Source organism: Equus asinus, chromosome 4 (assembly GCF_041296235.1).
Source record: "Equus asinus isolate D_3611 breed Donkey chromosome 4, EquAss-T2T_v2, whole genome shotgun sequence".
Lineage (NCBI taxonomy): Eukaryota > Metazoa > Chordata > Mammalia > Perissodactyla > Equidae > Equus > Equus asinus.
The window spans coordinates 18,726,155-18,743,501 of record NC_091793.1 but is presented as its reverse complement, the minus strand read 5'-3'; the positions used below and the strand labels follow the sequence as shown (position 1 = coordinate 18,743,501).

The 17,347-nt window shown below is 58.6% G+C and overlaps 1 protein-coding gene across 3 annotated transcripts; it reads left to right on the top strand.

The window, feature by feature from the left end:
- Positions 1-5,243: 5,243 nt before the first annotated feature.
- TSPO (translocator protein) lies at positions 5,244-15,922 on the top strand. 3 transcript variants are annotated; one of them, XM_070506760.1, is made up of 5 exons: positions 8,641-8,773; positions 9,013-9,139; positions 13,003-13,213; positions 14,875-15,013; positions 15,487-15,922. In XM_070506760.1, exons 3-5 carry the CDS (start codon positions 13,032-13,034, stop codon positions 15,673-15,675), a joined length of 510 nt encoding a protein of 169 aa, XP_070362861.1. In that variant the 5' UTR covers positions 8,641-8,773; positions 9,013-9,139; positions 13,003-13,031; the 3' UTR covers positions 15,676-15,922. The 3 variants fall into 3 exon arrangements, with proteins under 3 accessions (XP_044634170.1, XP_014719894.2, XP_070362861.1); XM_044778235.2 differs by lacking the exons at positions 8,641-8,773; positions 9,013-9,139 and adding an exon at positions 5,244-5,336; XM_014864408.3 differs by having other exon boundaries at positions 8,628-9,139.
- Positions 15,923-17,347: the final 1,425 nt, after the last annotated feature.

The following is a 17,347-nucleotide window of genomic DNA, read 5'->3' as shown; positions in this document are numbered from 1 at the left end:
AATAAGCTGCATATCTAACTAGAGGAGATGAGCTCAACGGATGATGGCAAATCTACTCAACGCCGTGGTCATCCAAGACGTGGAGGAGAGTTTCAGGCTGAGACATGAATAGAGCGCACACGGCCTCCAGAAGCCCGTAAACCCACACTGCAGGAATCTTTTGAAGACAAATCCACAAGGACAGGGACAGCAGAAAAGGAGGGCCTAGCAGCAGGCTCTCTGGAAGCTGGGAAGCAGGAAGACCAGTATTACTGGACTTAGCCCACTCCAGACAGCCAAATTCCTCCCGAAACTGGGGAAAGCTGAGAAGCAACCCTTATTCATGCAACAGAATCCTCGAAAGCTCAGGAACTGGCAGCACCAGCTGCCGCTCGATCTGAGGGTGGAAGAAGGCTGAAATAAAGAGGACTATTGGAAGGTGTGTTTGAAGAACACTGAGATCTTTAGATCCCCTCCCTCTCTCCAGTCACTGGCGGATGCCCCTCTCTCATTCTGGCGAACACCGAGGGTTTACCTCTGCAAAGGGCTGGGCACACCAGGGGCAGCGGTGAATGTGGGTACTCTGCTGAAACAGGTGTAGACTGACTGAGAAAGCGGAGACTACCTCCAGTGCTTCCCCCCAGCTGAGCCCCAGAAACCTCGGGCCAGACGGCTACCCTCCAGGCAAGGGACTGAGGACCTTAGGGAATCTGCCCAGTCCAAGAAGGAAATCCTAAAGATGTTGACACTCCAGGAAGTTCCTAGACAAATGACCCACCAAGTTTAACTTTACAGTAAAGCTAAGCCAACAAATACCATCCGCAGACTTATTTCCCTCCTTTCTTTTAATCACGAGCAGGCAACCAAAGATTCCCAAGCATGTGAGGAAAGCCTCTTACAAATGGGGATGGGGGAGCCAATGCATGAGATTCAGAGACTATGATGCGAGAAGAAAATAACTGTTGTAAGAAAACTGTCATTGATAGTTGAGAGGTACGAGAAGACACTGCATCCATGAAAAATGAACAGGAAGTTATAAAAAAAAAAAGAACACTCGGAAAACAAAAAATAACCCCTTAGAAATTAAAAACAGGATCGCAGAATTGAAAAGCTCAGTAGAAGGCCAGGAAGAGAAAGCTGAGGAAACCACACAGGAGGTAAAGCAAAAAAGCAGAACGTGAGAAGTAGGAGGGAAAAGGAAGTTAGAAGAGCAGACTAGGGTTCTGAGTAATAGGGGCTCCGGAAAGAGAAGTGAGGAAACAGAGGGAAGGAAATCATCCAAAAGATGGTTCAATTTCCGAAAAATAAAGGCCATGTTTCCCGTATGAAAGGGCCCTCTGAGCGCTGGCACAATGGGTGAAATTAGACCCACATAGAGGAATATCAGTTCGAGATTTCAGAACTCTGGGTACAAAAATCTTAAAATCTTCCAGGAAGAACAAAACAGGTTACATACAAAGGCTCAAAACATGGACTGAGTCCACCCTGCTCATCAGCACCGTGCAGCTCGAGGACGGCAAGTCTGCATGATGCTCAAGGGCAAGGATCTCCAACTTCGAATTCTTAGCCAAGCATCAGTCAACCATGGCTAGAGTGCAGGATTTCAAACATGACGCCTCCTAAGCAGTCTTTCTCAAGAACTCCTGGAGGATGGGCTCATCACGAATGCAGGGAACCAAGAAAGGCGAGGATGTGCCATGCAGGAAATGAGGAGCCGGCAAGCAGAGGGGTCAAGGGCATCCCTAGGGTGGTGATGAAGAGAGACCCCAGGATGACATGTGCACCAGGCCTGTGAGTGGCCAGTCCAGTTGGGAGAAGTGTGACTCCAAGGATGTTCTGAGGGTTGTTGTCACCAAGATGCCAGCTGCCACTGTACTGCCTGTTTAAGAACAGAATCCCTCAGGAGCCCGGCCCAGGATCTTGGCTGAATTTGACAGGTCTTGATCACAGGCTCATGAGACCCTGTTCTCTCCTCCATGCCCTGCTGCCTGTCTCAGCTGAGGACACTGGTTCTCCCTCACAGCAGTGTCCGCCCCTCCTCTTGAGATCGGAGCACAGATACAGTGAGCTCAGAAGCAAGCAGACGGAAGAGCCCACAACTCTGGCCATTTCCTGCTGAATGCCCATGCCACGGCCCTGCCAGCCATGCGGACAGGGGAGCCTCCCCTAACCTTGCCCTCCGACTGCCCCAGAAGGGGCCATGTAATTGCTCGGGGAGGCTGAGGCCAGTCTGTGCCCCAGAGGCTCAGTTCAGTTTGCCCTCCTGGGGGTCCTCCTCTGGTCTGGCCATCAGCTGTTCAATATAGCGCTCGGGGAAACATCCTAGGTGGTGTTAATAAAACTCTAAAGGGAAGCAAGGCCGTTTCCAACCCACAAGTCAAGATGAGGTGACTCCGGGATGGTGGGGAGGAATCCCTGGAGAGGGCACCAGGAGGCCCCAGGGGACCAGGAATCTTCTCTTCATTAACCCAGGGGGCAGACACACGGGTGTCTTTTTATTATTATTTTAAAGGGCACACAAGTGTTTGATACACATTTCCATTTATATGGAACATCTCACAATTAAGAAAAACAATGTAGGGCGCTGGCCTGGTGGCATAGTGATTAAGTTTGCGTGCTTCACTTCAGTGGCCCAGGTTTCGCGAGTTCGGATCCTGGGTGGGGACAGACACACAGCTTATCAAGCCATGCTGTGGCGGCGTCCCATGTGGAAGAACTAGAATGGCTCACAACAAGATATACAATTATGAACTGGGGCTTTGGGGAGAAAAAAAAAAGAGGAAGATTGGCCACAGATGTTAGCTCAGGGCCAATCTTCCTCACCAAAACAAAAACAAAAACAAAAACAAAAAACAATGTAGACAAATGTTTGTTAATGTAGAAAGAGGTTTCTGATTTATTGTAAGACCATTTACAAATAGCAAAAACATTTACAGCATGAAGACATTCTTGTAAAGGCACATGTGCACATGCTTAGAGTAAGGCACGGAAAAGCTCAGGAAGGTGGCGGCAGTGCTTTGCTCTGGGTGATGGGAGAGTGGGTGACTTCATTTTTTCTTTTTTGTCTGTATTTTCCAATTTTACCATAAATATGAATTACTCATGTAATAAAGTAAACACATGAAATATAAGGAGGTACGGTACTTGAGTCACATTGGAATTCAGAGCCGAATGACAGGATAGGTAGGAGTGCAGGCCCTGGACTGCCTGGGTGTGAATCTTGACTCCATCACCGATCAGCTGTGTGACCTCAGGGATGTCCCTTCACCTCTCTGAGCACAGGAGGTGGGCTCAATCCTCTGGGGATTGGGGGGGTTGTTTTCCATGCCTCCTCCTTGGATGGACTGAGGCCAGGGGCTGGGTTTGCTTGTGTTGTATCCTCTGGGGTCCAGCCCAGAGCTGGGCACCCCGAGGTGCTCATTATATGTGTTTCTTGAGGTTGCCATGTGCCAAACACCCAAGAGAGGCTCCTGTGCTCAGTGCTGTGGAGTTCAGAGGTCACTGCTGTCTTAGAGTTGGGGTTCTGGAAGAGCTTCCTGGGGTGATGCTGGAGAGCAGTCCGACTTGGACACATGGAGATGCCCAGGGTGGAGGTGAAGGGTCTGCAGGCAGGGGGGAAGTCTGTGCAAAGGCATGGGGTGGGAAAGGGTAGGGCAGTTGGGCCCTGATCCCAGCCAGGCAGGGCCTCGAGTAGCAGGGAAAAGGCTCAGGCTGGATCCTGAGGCAGTGAGAGCCGTGGAGGGTCCCGAGCAGAGGAGGGGCATGGAGGGGACAAGAGGGGAGCTGGGGGCCAGCTGGGGGCTGTGGCTGCTGCCCAGGCTCAGGTGGGGTCAGTGGTCCTAGAGAGAAAGGAGGCACAAGTAATGGGCGGCTCCCAGCCCGACAGGATGGGGCGTCCACATCTGTATCTAGACCTGCAGTGCCAACCCCCAGGCAGCAGCGGGCCCGTCTGACTCGCAGGGTCTCGTCTGTGAAAAGGGCGTGAACTGCGCGAGGGCAGGGCCTTGTGAGTTTGTTTGCAGCCCCTCCCTTTGGCCCAGGCATGCGGCAGATACTTAGGGACAGACATCTCTGCCTCCCGGAGGGCCTAGGGCCAGTACAGCAGAGTTGGAGGCAGAGGGAAGCCACACGGCCTCCTCCCCACCGGTCTTCCGGGGGAGGAGAGTTTGCCACATTGCAAAGCCACGGGCACCTCCTTCCAGGAAGAGGATGAGGGCTGGCGGCTGGGGGAGGGGGGGTGCCGGGGGATGGGGTGCAGGGGGATGGGGCACATCCAGATGGACTCCGTTAGAACAGCAGCCACAGTGTCTGGGGCCACCATACTCTGAGGGACCCAGGAAAATGTCTTAATTATTTTTAAAAATCACAAGAAAAAGATGAACAGAATCCAACCTGGATCATACCTGTCTTTATACCAGTTCAGTCGAAGGAGGAAGGGTCCACCATGACCAAGATGCCAGGGCCTAGGAAAGTCAGATTGTGGCCCCCGAGGCCGCTGTGCCAGCGGGAGAGGTAGCCGCAGTTCACCTTGGCCCCTGGAGGACCGGTTTGGGCAATGTGGCTCCTGTGGGCTGAGGGGCCCTGCCATGCCAAGTCAGCCCACCGTGGCGGGGACAGGCCCTGGGCTGCAGAAATAAAGCTGAGCAAGATGAGGAAGTGAGGTGGCCATGGCCTGGAGCTGGGCACGCGGGTCCCATCAGGGTGGCCCTGGCAAACTGGAGGCCACCAGGCTGTGATGATCGCAGCCTCCACTCACTGAGCGCCAAGCGTCTGCGAGGCGCCCTGCCTGCGTTACCGCGTGGCATCCTCCTCCTCCTCATCCCCACGAGGCTGTGCCCATTTTACAGATGAGGAGATGGAGGCGGAGAGAACCAGCCTCAACAAAGCGGCTGAGCCAGGACTAAGAGTGCAGCGCTGCCTCCGCGTCCTGGGCAACGGCTGAAGGAACTGGGGTGCTCCTCCCGAGATTGGGGGGCAGGGCTGTTGTGTGGGAGGATGCTCACGGCTTTGCTGTCTGCCGTAATTGCCATCCCCGAGGAGGGTCTCTGGTGTCCATTTTACACATGGGAAAAGTGACGCTCGGAAGAGAAGCGACCTGCCTGCCGACAGTCTGCCCCGCGCGCGGCGGTCACCGTGGGAAGGAGCGCGGCGCGGGGGCGCAGAGGCGCGTCCCGCTGGCTGGGCGGCGGGGACCAGCGAGCTCCGGCTCCGGCGGCCCCGGGCTTCCAGCCAAGCGGGGAGGGGCCGGGGGCGGGGCCGGGGCGAGGCCCGGGGCGGGGCGGGGCGGGGCAGGCCAGGGACCGCGGCCACCATTCCCGGCCGCGCAGTGCCTTTCCCCGGACGGGTTCTCGTCGCTGGTGAGTGGGGACCGGGAGCCGAGGGGCGGCGGCAGGGGGGCCCCGCGCAGGTGCGACCCCCGACAGCGCCCGCTCGCCGGCGCGGGGCCCGAGGGGAAACTGAGGCAGGCGGGAACTGGTAGGCGGGAGCCGCGGGGAGGGGACCCCAGGGGGCGGCCGGGGGCAGCCCTGGGGCTCGGCTACCGGGTCAGCTGGCGGGGCGGTGGGTGGCCCGGGCCCTGGCTTCCGCGCTCGGGGTCCTGTGCCGCCTGATTCCGGCCGGAGAGGGGGAGACCCGAGGGGAACTTGCGCCACCCCGCCCACCCCGCCCCGCCCTCGCTCGCAGGGTCGCTCGTGCCCCGCGGGTGGCCGGACACCCCTCTCCCGCTCATTCCGCAGATGAATAAACCGTGGCCGGGGAGCGCGGGAGGGGTTGAGCCGGGTACCATGGGGGTCACAAAATGCCTGGGAGACCTCGGGCTCCTGATCCACTTGAGACCCCTCATGTCTACGGGAGGAAACCCAGGCCTAATCGCGGAGGTTATTTACCCAGATAGTTAGGGTCCGGCCAGGCCTTAGAACCGGGTGCCTAGATTCCCAGTCCAGTGCTCAGGTGCTGTGCGCAGAGCATCCTCTAGGACGTGCCTCCCCTGCCCCTCCTGCAAAGGAGCTCGGAGCCCGGGTGGGAGGGGCGTGGGGCTTCCACCTGCAAACACACTGCTGAGTGCTTGAGTCGCCTCGCAGATGCCGGTGGCCTGGCCTGAGCTGGGTGCCTCTCTGGGTCACCTGCTAGGGCACAATGGTAGCTGGTACCAGCCAGGTGCCCTTGGCTTGACAGCCGGAGGGACAAGTGACTGAGGTTGTCATGGACTAAGCCAAAAGGGTCCAAAAGGGTCATGGGCAAGGAGAGGAAAGCAGAGGAGGCTGTGTCCACGAATCACGCGCCCAGGGTGCTGGCACACAGCAGACATGGACCAGAAGGATGAGCCACCGGGCTGTGGGCTGAGAGTCCCCGGTGCCTCTGTGGGGTGGAGTGGGGAGCCCCGCAGGGCAGCGGGAGCCAGGTGTCCATTCTCGGCGAGCAACAGCGCTGGCCCACTGGCCGTGAGACAAGCTGAGGAGCACGGGAGGGAGGCAGCAAGCTTCTGTGTGGAGAAGGGATACAGGGTGTCTTCTTCTCAGTCTCCGGAGGGCTGCTCGGCACCCCAGAGGGAGGCTCAGAGGGAACCCTGCATCCCCAAGGGAGCCCTTGGAACTGGGGGAAACTGAGGCTCACCCGGGAAGCTTTGTCCAGGGTCCCAGAGCCACAGTGGTGGAGCCAGGCTTTGAACCAGTGTGGTCTGTTTCAAAAGCGTTGCTTCCTTCCCCATGGCCCGGAGCCCACTTTCTCTGCCTGGGGTGTGTGTGCGTGTGTGTGTGTGTGTGTGTACACATTTGTGCCAGGCCATGACTGAACCATATCCGGCTGATGTGCCAGAAACCGTTGCCGGTGGGTCACTCAGGGGTGGGGCCAGGAGTCTGGGCTCAGAAGGTGGGAACCCACTTTTTACTGCGTACACTTCTGCTTTTCCATTATTTTATTTTTACTTCTGTGTTTCTTTTATTTGTGTTTTCTTTTGCTTCATTCTGATTGTGCAAGCAATGCCTGAAGACGCTCTCTGTGTTTAAAAAGGTAGTCCTTCTCCGTGAAGTGAATTCCCCCTTGTCATCCCCAGCCCCGCCCTCTACCAGACCTCTCCAGTTACCGGGGGGATGTGGATCCTTCCAGACCGTTGTCTGTTCCATTGCATACTTTCATCATGAAAAAGATTCAAAAGTTTATAATGAGGAAGATTACCTGTGAGTCATGAAAAAAAAAAAAAAACAGGAGCCTTAAAACAAGTCCCTAGGACAGTGATGGCTGCGGGAGAGAGGGGACCTGGAGGGCTGGCTACAGCCGGAGAGGGAGGGGCCGAGAGAGATGGCAAAACTCTTCATTCTGTTTCTGGGCAGCAGTTTCCGTCACCTTCTATAGGGTGGTCTCAGAGAACAGGATCCCCCAGAGAGCCACTGGCTCAGCCCCACTTCACAGATGGGGACACGGAGACAGGGGAGGTGAGACCCTAGTGGCAAGAGTGAAGCATCTCAAGGATGGGAGATCCTGGGTCCCATCCTGGGGGCCAGGAGGGTTGAGATCCTCTAACTGCCTCCAGTGGGCTGAGCTGGGGTCTGTTACCCTGTGGGGGCTGGGACATTGGCTCTGGGGCTGGAGAGAGTGAGGCTGTTGGCCCTGACAGAACCTTCTGGCCCTGGGCAGAGGGTGGAATGCTGAGGTGGGGTGGGAGCAGCCTGTGGGCCTGAGCCCGCCCTCAGCCCTGAAGGCCTCTGGGGATGAGACAGGAGGCTGAGAGGGGGAGGCCATCGTGAATGGCTGTGTGGCCCAGAGCTGAGGCCCCCAGACTCCCAGCTGAGGAGTGGGGATGTTGTGGGTTTCAGAGTCACACAGATGTGGGAAGTCCTGTGACTCCTTGTGCCTCAGTTTCCTCATCTGGACAGTGGGAATAGTAATGAGTCCACTGTGGAGGCTGAGAGGGCCGTGTGGCTCGGGAGCCTGAGAAGGGAAGCAGCTGGTCCCCTCCCCTGCGGCCGCTGTGAAGAATAAGTGAAGTAATGACCGTCAGGAGGAGGCCGGCCTGGCCTCCAGCACACGCTCCGCCAAGAACCACCCCCACTGCTCATTCCCCAGAAGCCTAGAACCTTCTGCTGACCCCAGATCCTGAGCCTCTGTTCTGGAGGTGCTCCCCTGTGAGAGGCCCAGGCCTCGGCGGGGTGTCTCCTGAGAGACAGTTTCACCCCTGAGGGTCCAGAGGCCGCCTACCTGACGCCGGCTCAGCCTTGGGTCTGTGCACGGGGCTGCTCTTCCCCCAGAGAAAAGGGGGTGAGTGGCCCCGAACACTGATACTCGCAGCCCCTCACTCGCCTGGTCCTCTCTTGGGTCTCCCCATGACCCCATGAAGCAGGCAGGGCAGGTTATACCCACCTGACATAAGGGAAACTGAGGCCCAGGGAGGAGCTTTGCCTGGGGTCCCCAAACAGATTGGAGGCAAGCCAAGGTCTAGGTTCTGAGTCCCTTTCTGATGGAGATAGAAGTAAAGGGCAGATGGGTGACCTTGCCCTTCTGCCTGAGTCCCGAGCCCCTTCCCGCCCTGGGGGCTCCTTGGCCCTCCTTGGCCCTCCCTGGGGCCCCATCTCAGAGCGAATCTCTCTCAGCCCTGCCTGGGCCAGCTGCCCAGCTCAGCCCAGCCCAGCCCGGCGTGACTCAGCTTGGTGGGTCCCCCAGTCGGATGATTCAGAGCCAGGCAGTCCCCAAGAGGCCCCAGGAAGCTGCCTGCCAGGCGCTCTCCACGTGGGCATCTGGCCTCCCTGTTTCCTGGCCCTCGGGCTGGGCAGACCCTCCGATTCTGCAGGCCCCGTGGAGCGTAAGCACAGCCAGGCCCGTGAAGGGGCAGCGTGGGGCGGGGGCAGGAGCTCGGGGCTCCACTGACGCCTTGCGGGGAGCCGCCACCTCCTTGTGGGCCTCGCTTTGTTCTGCACAGTGGGAGCCTTGGATGGTGGGCTGCAGGGCCCGGTCAGCTGGCACAGTGGGCGAGTCCTGTGTGGGGACTTCCTGGCCACCAGCTGGGTGCTGTGGCAGGTGACACGAGCGCCCTGCCCACAGCCTTTGGGAAGAAGTATGGACATGCTTCAGTGTGGGTAAACCTGGGACACACGATGCTCAGAGAAAGAAGCCAGACCCAGAAGGCCATGCATGGTATGATTCTGTTCACAGGAAACGTCCAGAAAAGGTAAATCATAGGGACAGAACGTGGACTGGGGGCTAGCAGGGGGAGGGAGGAATGAGGAGGCAGTGCTAATGGGTACGACGGTTCTTTCAGGAGATGGACATGTTTTAGAACTTGATGCGGATGGTGGTGGCACGACGTTGGGACGCACTGAGCGCCCCTGGATTGTGTACTTCGAATGGTGAATTTTACGTCGTACAGATTTCACCTCAATTAAAGAAACAGAAAACAACTAGACAGGAGCTGCTGAGGGTCTTGGGCGGGGGTGATATGGTGGAAGTGGCGGCTGCGAGGGGCCTGGGGTGGAGCGGGGTCTGGGCCTGGTGTCAGGGACGGATGCGGTGACAAGTATTGCACGTAAGTAGGGACTGTGCAACTTACTGTCCAAGCCAGGATGCTTCTTTCCTAACACTTTATTTTGAGCTAATTTTAGACTTACGGAAAAGTTACAAAAGCGGTCCAGAGTTTCCGCAGTCCCTTCACCTGGCTTCCCTTTAACCCTGTGCTGGCAACCGCGGACCCCGCTCCAGCCCCTCCAGGCTTCCCAGTGGTGTGTTCACTCGGCCCCTGACTCCATCTGGGGCCCTCATTGTGTTCTGTGTTATTTCTCCTTAGTCTCCTGCGGTCGGTGACATTTTCTCTGTCTTTCCTGGTCTTTCCTGACCTTGACACTTTTGGAAAGCGCTAGAGTACTGTCAGGTGTCTTGTAGGATGTTCCTCCATCTGGCACCGTCTGAGGTTTTCTCGTCGTTACACTGGGGATTTGCCTTTTGGGCAAGAAGAGCACAGCAGGCTGTCCACTCTGTGCTCCTGTCAGGGGTTCATGATGCCCACGTGTCTGATGCTGGTGGCGTTAACCTTGATGTCCTGTGAAAGGGACACTTCTGAGAGTGGAGGGGCGCCTTTAGTTTAGAACAAAGTGGGCATAAAGGGGGACTGTCCTGGAAAAAGGCACATATGGTCACCCTGAGGAGACCTGAGGTCTGGCCAGTTCAGTGCCTGACCCCCTGGCCCTGGGCCTCAGTTTCCCTATCTGTATGTGAGGGTCAGTATGGTGTGAAGGCCTCTCACCTGCCCAGCCCTTGTCACGTTCCAGGGTGGGCCTAACGCATTGAACACAGCTCACTAAGATTGCCTAAATACTGTCCCCTTGCTGTGGAGTCAACATGTTATGTCCCCATTGCGTAGGTGAGAAAGAGGACTGAGCTGGCCTGGGCTTGCTCAAGGTGACACAGTGATGAGCCCGGCTGGTGGCCAGGTCCCAAGGCTCTGGGGCCAGAGCTCCACACCTACCTGACAGCAGCACAGGGCCAGTGCTCTCCCAGCCCCGGGGGAGGTGGCCCTTCATATTGTGACGGTCACCCCCAGCCCAGGAACAGTTACATGCACCCTGGAAGCCAGAGGGCTGGGCAGGAGCAGGGGGGAGGGAGAGACAGCCTGGGCCTGTATCACATACCCAGCCCTCGGCAGCGTTCATCATCACAGTTCATCCTTGCAGAGACCTTGGGGGTGGGGTAACTGTCCCCATTCAACAGGCAAGGAGACAGGCCCAGGGAGAGGGGGATCACAGTCCCTAAATGGCAGAGCTGGAGTCTGCGGGATGCCCGACACTCTGTTCCATTTAAAATTATGCTCATTCTAGACATTTTGGAAAACAATAATGCTGTAATGAACAGAGCATCATAAATCCCGCTGCTGCATGCGGGCCTCTGAATCCCCAGCGGCCCGCTTGCAGAGGGGCCCTGGGCGAACGCCCGCCTGCTCTGTGCCTCGGCTCGTCATGGCAGGTGGGATGCGATGGTGGTGCTCCCTCGACGATGTTCAGGTTCAGGCTCTGCCTGCGCCGGGCCTACAGCTGTTCCCCAGGCAATGTTCGGTTTACCATTAGGACGGCTGCTAACATCTTCGTGAATTTGTTACAGTTGTTAAAGTGCATATCTGTTATCTCTTTTTCTCTAAAATTGGGATCATTCTGTAGTCAATTTTATATTCAGCTTTCTTCACTTAACGTTGTGTTGACAACACTTTTCACATTGTCAGAGTCCTCAGAAGCTGGATTTGGGGGCTGCCCAGCCTTTAATTGTCCCCAGCTGTTGGGCACTGAGGTTGCTTCTGCATTTCATGGAGCTTCGAGGAGCCCCAGGCCCGTGGCAGCCCCTCCCCCGGGCGGCCTTCGACCTTTGCTTGAGGCCCTGGTGGCTCCCACAGCCGCCAGAGGGAGCACAGCCTCTTCCTTGCATCTGCGCCCCCAGCCACCTCCCCTCCAGCCCACAGCCACACTCACCTGCCTTGTCATTCTCTCCACCCTGACTGCTTTCCCCTCCTGTCCCTGTGGAGAAAGTGCTCACTGTCCTTGCAGCACCGTCTTCTCCCTGATTCCGGGTCAGGGGGCCCTTTCTCAGGGCTGTGTCCCTCTCGGGGCCTCTCCCGCTCCGCCCACCTGGGGTCCCCCACCCCCACCCCAGCAGGCCGTGCTGCAGGTTTGCTGAACTGAATCACTTGTGGTATCTTATCTCGGCAGAGGACACCCCAGATTCTCCACCTAGGATCCGAGCATGTCAGAGGGAGCTCAGCCCCCTCGTTTTATGATGGTGAAACTGAGGCCCGGTCAGGGGTGCTGACAGGCTTAGGGTCCTACAGCAGGTCTGGGCAGAGCTGGTCCCAGATGTCCAGCCTAGGATCCGCCTTGCCCTCTCTCTGGACTCTGAGCCCCAATGAGCAACTCAGCTTTCTGGGAGCCTCGCCTGCTGGGCGCCCAGTGGGTCTCAGGGCAGATCTTGGGGCTGCTGGGCAGGGCACATGGCCGACGAGCATGACGGGGAACCTGATGACTGGGTCCCCAGCCCTGGGAGTGGCATCACCCAGGCCTGAGACTGGGGCTTTCCTTGCCCTGAGCCCTGCCAGCCCCTCAGGGCTGCTGAAGGGGCCTCACTAGCCTTGAACTCTTGCTGACTCCTGTCCCTTCCCACCTACCACCTCAGCGGCCCTGAACATCAGGGTGGGAGCAGCTTTTTGACCCGGGCAAAGCCTGGCTCCAGAGTGCTGTGTGATCCCAGGCAGGCTGCTCTCCCTCTCTGGCACAGAGAGATTTTAGAGTAGGCCTGTGGGCCACTGGGCTGGGCCTAGGCAGGCAATGTTAATATCCCATTCTACAGAGGGGGAAACTGAGGCAGGCCCAGAGAGTTGAAGTGATTTTCCTGAAGTCACAGTGAGTCAGTGGGGAGCCGGGGTTTAAGCCAAGCTCTGTCTGATACCAGTTGTCGAATGAATGAATGAATGATGAACGAATGAATGAGAAGTACTAGAACATAAAGTGCAGGGTGTGGGCGCAGGCCTCGCAGAGCCTCCGGCTGGTCGTCAGCCTGGGGAGGAGGGGCTTGGAGGAGGAGACCCAAACTGGCCTTGAATGAGGGGGCAGAGAGAAGGGGTCACTTGCCAGGAGACCCACGGTCAAAGGTGAGAGGGCACAGGACCCTGGCAGCTGGGGGAGGAGCTCAGGTGGAGCCGACTGTGGGGACGGGGTCACCTGAGAGGCTCCTGCCAGCTCGGGCAGCCTCCTGGGGGGGTAGGGGGCAGGAGTTTGGGTGGAATTGTGTCCACTGGACCCTTGGGCTGCAATGGCGGGGCCGCTGGTGTGAACCCAGCCTCCCTGCCTTGTGCATCTTTGCAGCACCTCAATTGATTGATGGATCAGTGAGTGATGAGGCTGGTAGCAGACCCTCCCCAGGACGTGCAGTGACGCTGAAGGAGAGGATAGACTTGACCCTGGGTCTGTGCACAGTAGGGCCCCAGGAAATGCTCAGGGAGGCCTCCCCCCAGCTCTGGAGCACCCCCACCTCTCATTCCAGCCCTGTCTTCTCTTTCAGAACTTCTTGGAACAGCAGCCACAGCAGCGATGGTCCTGCCCTGGGTGCCCGCTGTGGCCTTCACGCTGGCGCCCAGCCTGGGGGGCTTCCTGAGCTCCCGCTATGCCCTAGGAGAGGGCCTCCGCTGGTATGCCAGCCTGCAGAAGCCCTGGTGGCACCCGCCCCACTGGACGCTGGGCCCCATCTGGGGCACGCTGTACTCGGCCATGGGGTACGTGGGTCTGGGCAGGGCAGGGCCACCCTCCCCCTTCTCCGGGGGGCGCGGCCTGAGGACAGAGCTTCTCCTCCAGAGTTTTAACTCCTTGGGCAGCGCCCATGGCTTCCCTGCCTCGTTTGGCAAGTGAGGGTGGAGGAAGCTGTGGGACCTGCTGGCTGCACAACTCAGCTTCTTCCTCTGGGGCCTCCTGGGGATGGGGATGGAGGGGGGGCCGGCCAGATGGCTTAACCCCGCCCTGTCATCCTGGCTGTTTTCACAACTCCAGGGTGAGGCTGGCTTAGTGTGCAAAGTTCAGACGTGGGCAGCATGGATGCTTCCAAGATCAATAGCGGTGACAACAACTGCAATAATAGTAGCTACCATTTGCTGAGCACCCGCCCAGGGCTAGGCGTTGTCTCGGTTAATTTTCACGACCCTCCATGTGACAAGGGACCTCCCACGGACACAGGGCTGCCTGCCGAGTAGGGCCGCTGCCAGAGTCCCTGAGCCAGTCCCGGGAATTGCCGTGCAGGAAAGGTGGTACCACACGGGGAGGGCACCCTCTGGTGGCGCCACTGGGAACAGCTCCCACCCCCCTGGAATGTTCCCGGCCTGCTGGTTCTGCGCCCGCACGGTGCAGGGTGGGCCGGCAGGTGCCAGGCACCCAGGGGGCAGGCAGCAGAGGCCAGGCCGGGGGCCCCATGGTCCTGATGGGAACCAGACAGTCCTCCAAACCCGAGTGTGGCCCGGGCCCCGCCCCCTGCCAGCCCCAGTCAGGCCCCCAGCGCTTCCTGTGTCCTGCTTTCTCTCCCTAGCTGAGACCCTGAGAAAGCAGAGGTGCGACCGCAGCCTCTCTTGCTGGAACCCCGAGGAGGCTTCCTGCGGCCCCGAGGAAGTCAGACCCCCACAGAGTAAAGAGCCCGGATCCGGCCCTGGCCCCCTGGGTTCCAATCCTGACTTTACCTACTAGGAGATCTTAGCCAGTCGCTGCGCCTCTCTGTGCCTCAGTTTCCTCACCTGTGAAATGGAGGTGATCCTGCTGCCCACCTCAGTGTTACCATGAGCATGAAATGAGTCAATGCATGGAAAGAGCTAGAGCAGGGCCTGGTGTGTCAGTGCTGGAGGGTGTCAGCTATTATTACTGATGGTGTTATTGTTGCCCTTGTGGTCCTAAGAGCCCCCATGACCAGGCCGCATCTTCTGCGGCCTCACCTCCCTGCAGTCACACAGGCTGACTCAGGGTCCCACACCTGCCTCTAAGCTTTGGCATATCCTTGTTTCTGCTCCCTGGCAAACTCCTACTCATCTTCTAAGGCCCAGCCCAAATGTCCCGTCCTCTTTGCAGTGCCCCTGGCTGGGTTAGCATCCTCCTCTTCACTCAGTCCCCCCTTCACAGCACTGATGATGATAATAATGGAAAATAGTTATGGAGCGTCCCATGTGCGAGGCACCGGCTTAAGCACTGCTGATGTGTTAGCTCGAATCCCCAGAGAGACTCTGTGAGAAATGAAGGCCCAGAGAAGTCAAGCAACTTCCCTGAGGTCACATGGTAGTCCATGGCAGGGCATGCTGGAGCCATCACTGTGTTGTCCCAGAGGTGAGCGTGGCTCCCTGCCCTTCAGGGAGGCTCCTGGCCTCTTCCTCACTGATGCCCTGACCCGTGGCCTTTGTTTCAGGTACGGCTCCTACATGATCTGGAAAGAGCTGGGGGGCTTCTCAGAGGAGGCCGTGGTTCCCCTGGGCCTCTACATTGGGCAGCTGGCCCTGAACTGGGCATGGCCGCCCATCTTCTTTGGCGCCCGACAAATGGGTTGGGTAAGTGGCCTTGGCCTCTCTCCCTGGTCCCTGGAGACGGCCCGTGGAGGGGTGGCCTTCCCTTGGGGACATGGGGCATCACATCCTACACGGGTCAGGGTCTAAGGGTAGGGGCGAGGGAGGCACACGGCTCACGTCAGTGTGTCTTCAGGGGCTCTTGGGGGACCTGTGCCCCCTGGGCGCCCCCCACAGCAGTTTCCCTCCAGTGAAGGCAGCCGTGCGGGCTCTGAGTGAGGCTGGATGGGGTCACCGGCTTGGGTTTAGGGGCCCCTGTAGAGGCAGACCCACGTGACACCTGGTGTGCGCTCCCACCCACGGCATGGGTCAGGCAGCGTGATGCTCCCGTTTTACAGGGAGGAAACTGAGGCCAAGAGCAGGGGAGGGGCTCGGCTGGGTCACTTAGGGGCAGATGGAGGGCAGCTTGGACACACCCCCATGGGCGCACTGAGCCCCAGGCCTCCGTGTCTCCACAGGCCCTGGTGGACCTCCTGCTGACGGGGGGCATGGCAGCAGCCACGGCCGTGGCCTGGCAGGACGTGAGCCCGCCGGCTGCCCGCCTGCTCTACCCCTACCTGGTCTGGCTGGCTTTTGCGGCCACGCTCAACTACCGCGTGTGGCGGGACAACCAGGGCCAGCGCAGTAGCCGACGGCTCGCGGAATGAAGGTGTCCTGCCCTCTGAGGACTGCGGCCACCGCCAGTCAGGCATTGTCAGTGGTGGTGGCCTTCATGCTTTCATGGCCACCAGGTCGGCTGGTCTGTCTGGGTCTCAGCCCAGGGGAACACCTGTGGCTGCAGCAGGGGTCCAGGCTGAGCCCAGCCGGGGAACGGCGTCCTCTGCTTTCTGCACTGCTCCGAGCTCGCTCTCGAACGTGGGATCTTATAAGCCAAATAAAGTTTCTAACCTCTTGGCAGTGGCCTTTTTACTTGGGTGGGACTCCTGGGTGTGGGGAGGGTATGGGTCCCATCCTACTGCTGGATCTGTCTGGGCTGCGTCATCCAGACGAGGCTGGGCCCACCAGGGCTTCCCTACCCCTCGGGACTCTCCCAAGACCCCGCAGGAGGGGAGGTGGCCAGCCCAGGGTGGAGCAGGGGGAAACTGGTGAGCGAGCGAGGAGCTGCCAGGCTTGACCCGGAGCCTACGCGGCTGTGCTGCTGCCCGGCCGGCACAGACTAGGCTGGGGCCCAGGCTGCAGCTAAGTGAGGAGGGCCTGCCCACGCCCACGCCTCCAGGAAGCTTAGCCCAGGCTGCTCAAGGGCACGGGCCCACAGTCTGACTGGGCCAACATGCCTGGCTCTGCCCGGGCCCCAGGCAGGGCCCGCAGCTGGCCGAGGGCAGGATGGTGCTGCGCCCAGAGCTGGGGACACAGACTGACCTGCCAGCACTCACACCAGCCTCACCCTGCCGGGCCAGCCCCACAAACACCCAGTCGGTGGGAGGGGATGTCAGAGGCAATAGGGCCCGTGCCCCCACCCAGGAGACAGCAGCTCCTCACTGGTCTGGGCCCATCCAGATTTGGAGGTGTCACCCCCAGCTTTGAATTAAGTGACTTACAACCTCTCCAGACGGCTGTTTGGAGGAAGTGAGGCTGGCAGAGGTCTTGCATGAGGCTCTGGCTGGAGTGACAACCGCCTCTCCTGCTGTTAGCCCCCCATCCTGGGCCGCGCTCTGCAGCGCAGCCTCCTGGGACCAGGGCTGGTCCAACCCACTGGCTTTCTCGTTGCCTGTTTATTTTGTTTTTGGTCGTTGAATAAGTTAATTTGAATTAGCAAAATTTTCACATTTAGAGATCTCACAGCTTTCCGGCAGGCCGTGAATTTGCTGCCTCTCTCTGTTGCCGAACACAAACACAGGTTGGCGTACCTGCCACACGGGAGGGCCTCAAACTGGAAATGCCAGGCCTGGGGCAAGGAAAAGCAGCCAGATGAGGAGGTGGGAATTAGAACTCAGGTCACCTCCTGGGAGGGAAAAGGTAGGGGTTTTTATCTGGAGTTTTCGGTAGGGGCAGGGGGCACGTGCCGGGGTTTTAGGTAGGGGTGGGGGCTGTGTGGCCCTGCGGGTTGGTGCCTTCCCACCAGCCTGCGTTTGGCCTTGAAGACTGAATTGCTTTTCCCTTGACTGTCTGGACTTTTCCGGCTAGTTTGCATCTTTAGCCCGCTTTTGGCCTTGTGAGGCTGAATCTTGACATCCGGACCTTGACCTCCTGGGATGACGCTCACTCCCATACTAAGGAGGGACAGAACGACCCGCTTAGTTTTAAACAACAGTTGATTATGCTGAGCGTGCACAGCGGCAGTTAGAAAGCTGTGCCAAGGTTTTGCTCTGTAGAACATTT

Coding starts and splice junctions, on each gene's coding strand:
- TSPO (XM_044778235.2), top strand. CDS start 13,032: ATGGTCCTGCCCTGGGTGCCCGCTGTGGCCTTCACGCTGGCGCCCAGC. Junction 13,214..14,874: donor ACGCTGTACTCGGCCATGGG/GTACGTGGGTCT, acceptor CCTTTGTTTCAG/GTACGGCTCCTACATGATCT. Junction 15,014..15,486: donor GCGCCCGACAAATGGGTTGG/GTAAGTGGCCTT, acceptor GTGTCTCCACAG/GCCCTGGTGGACCTCCTGCT.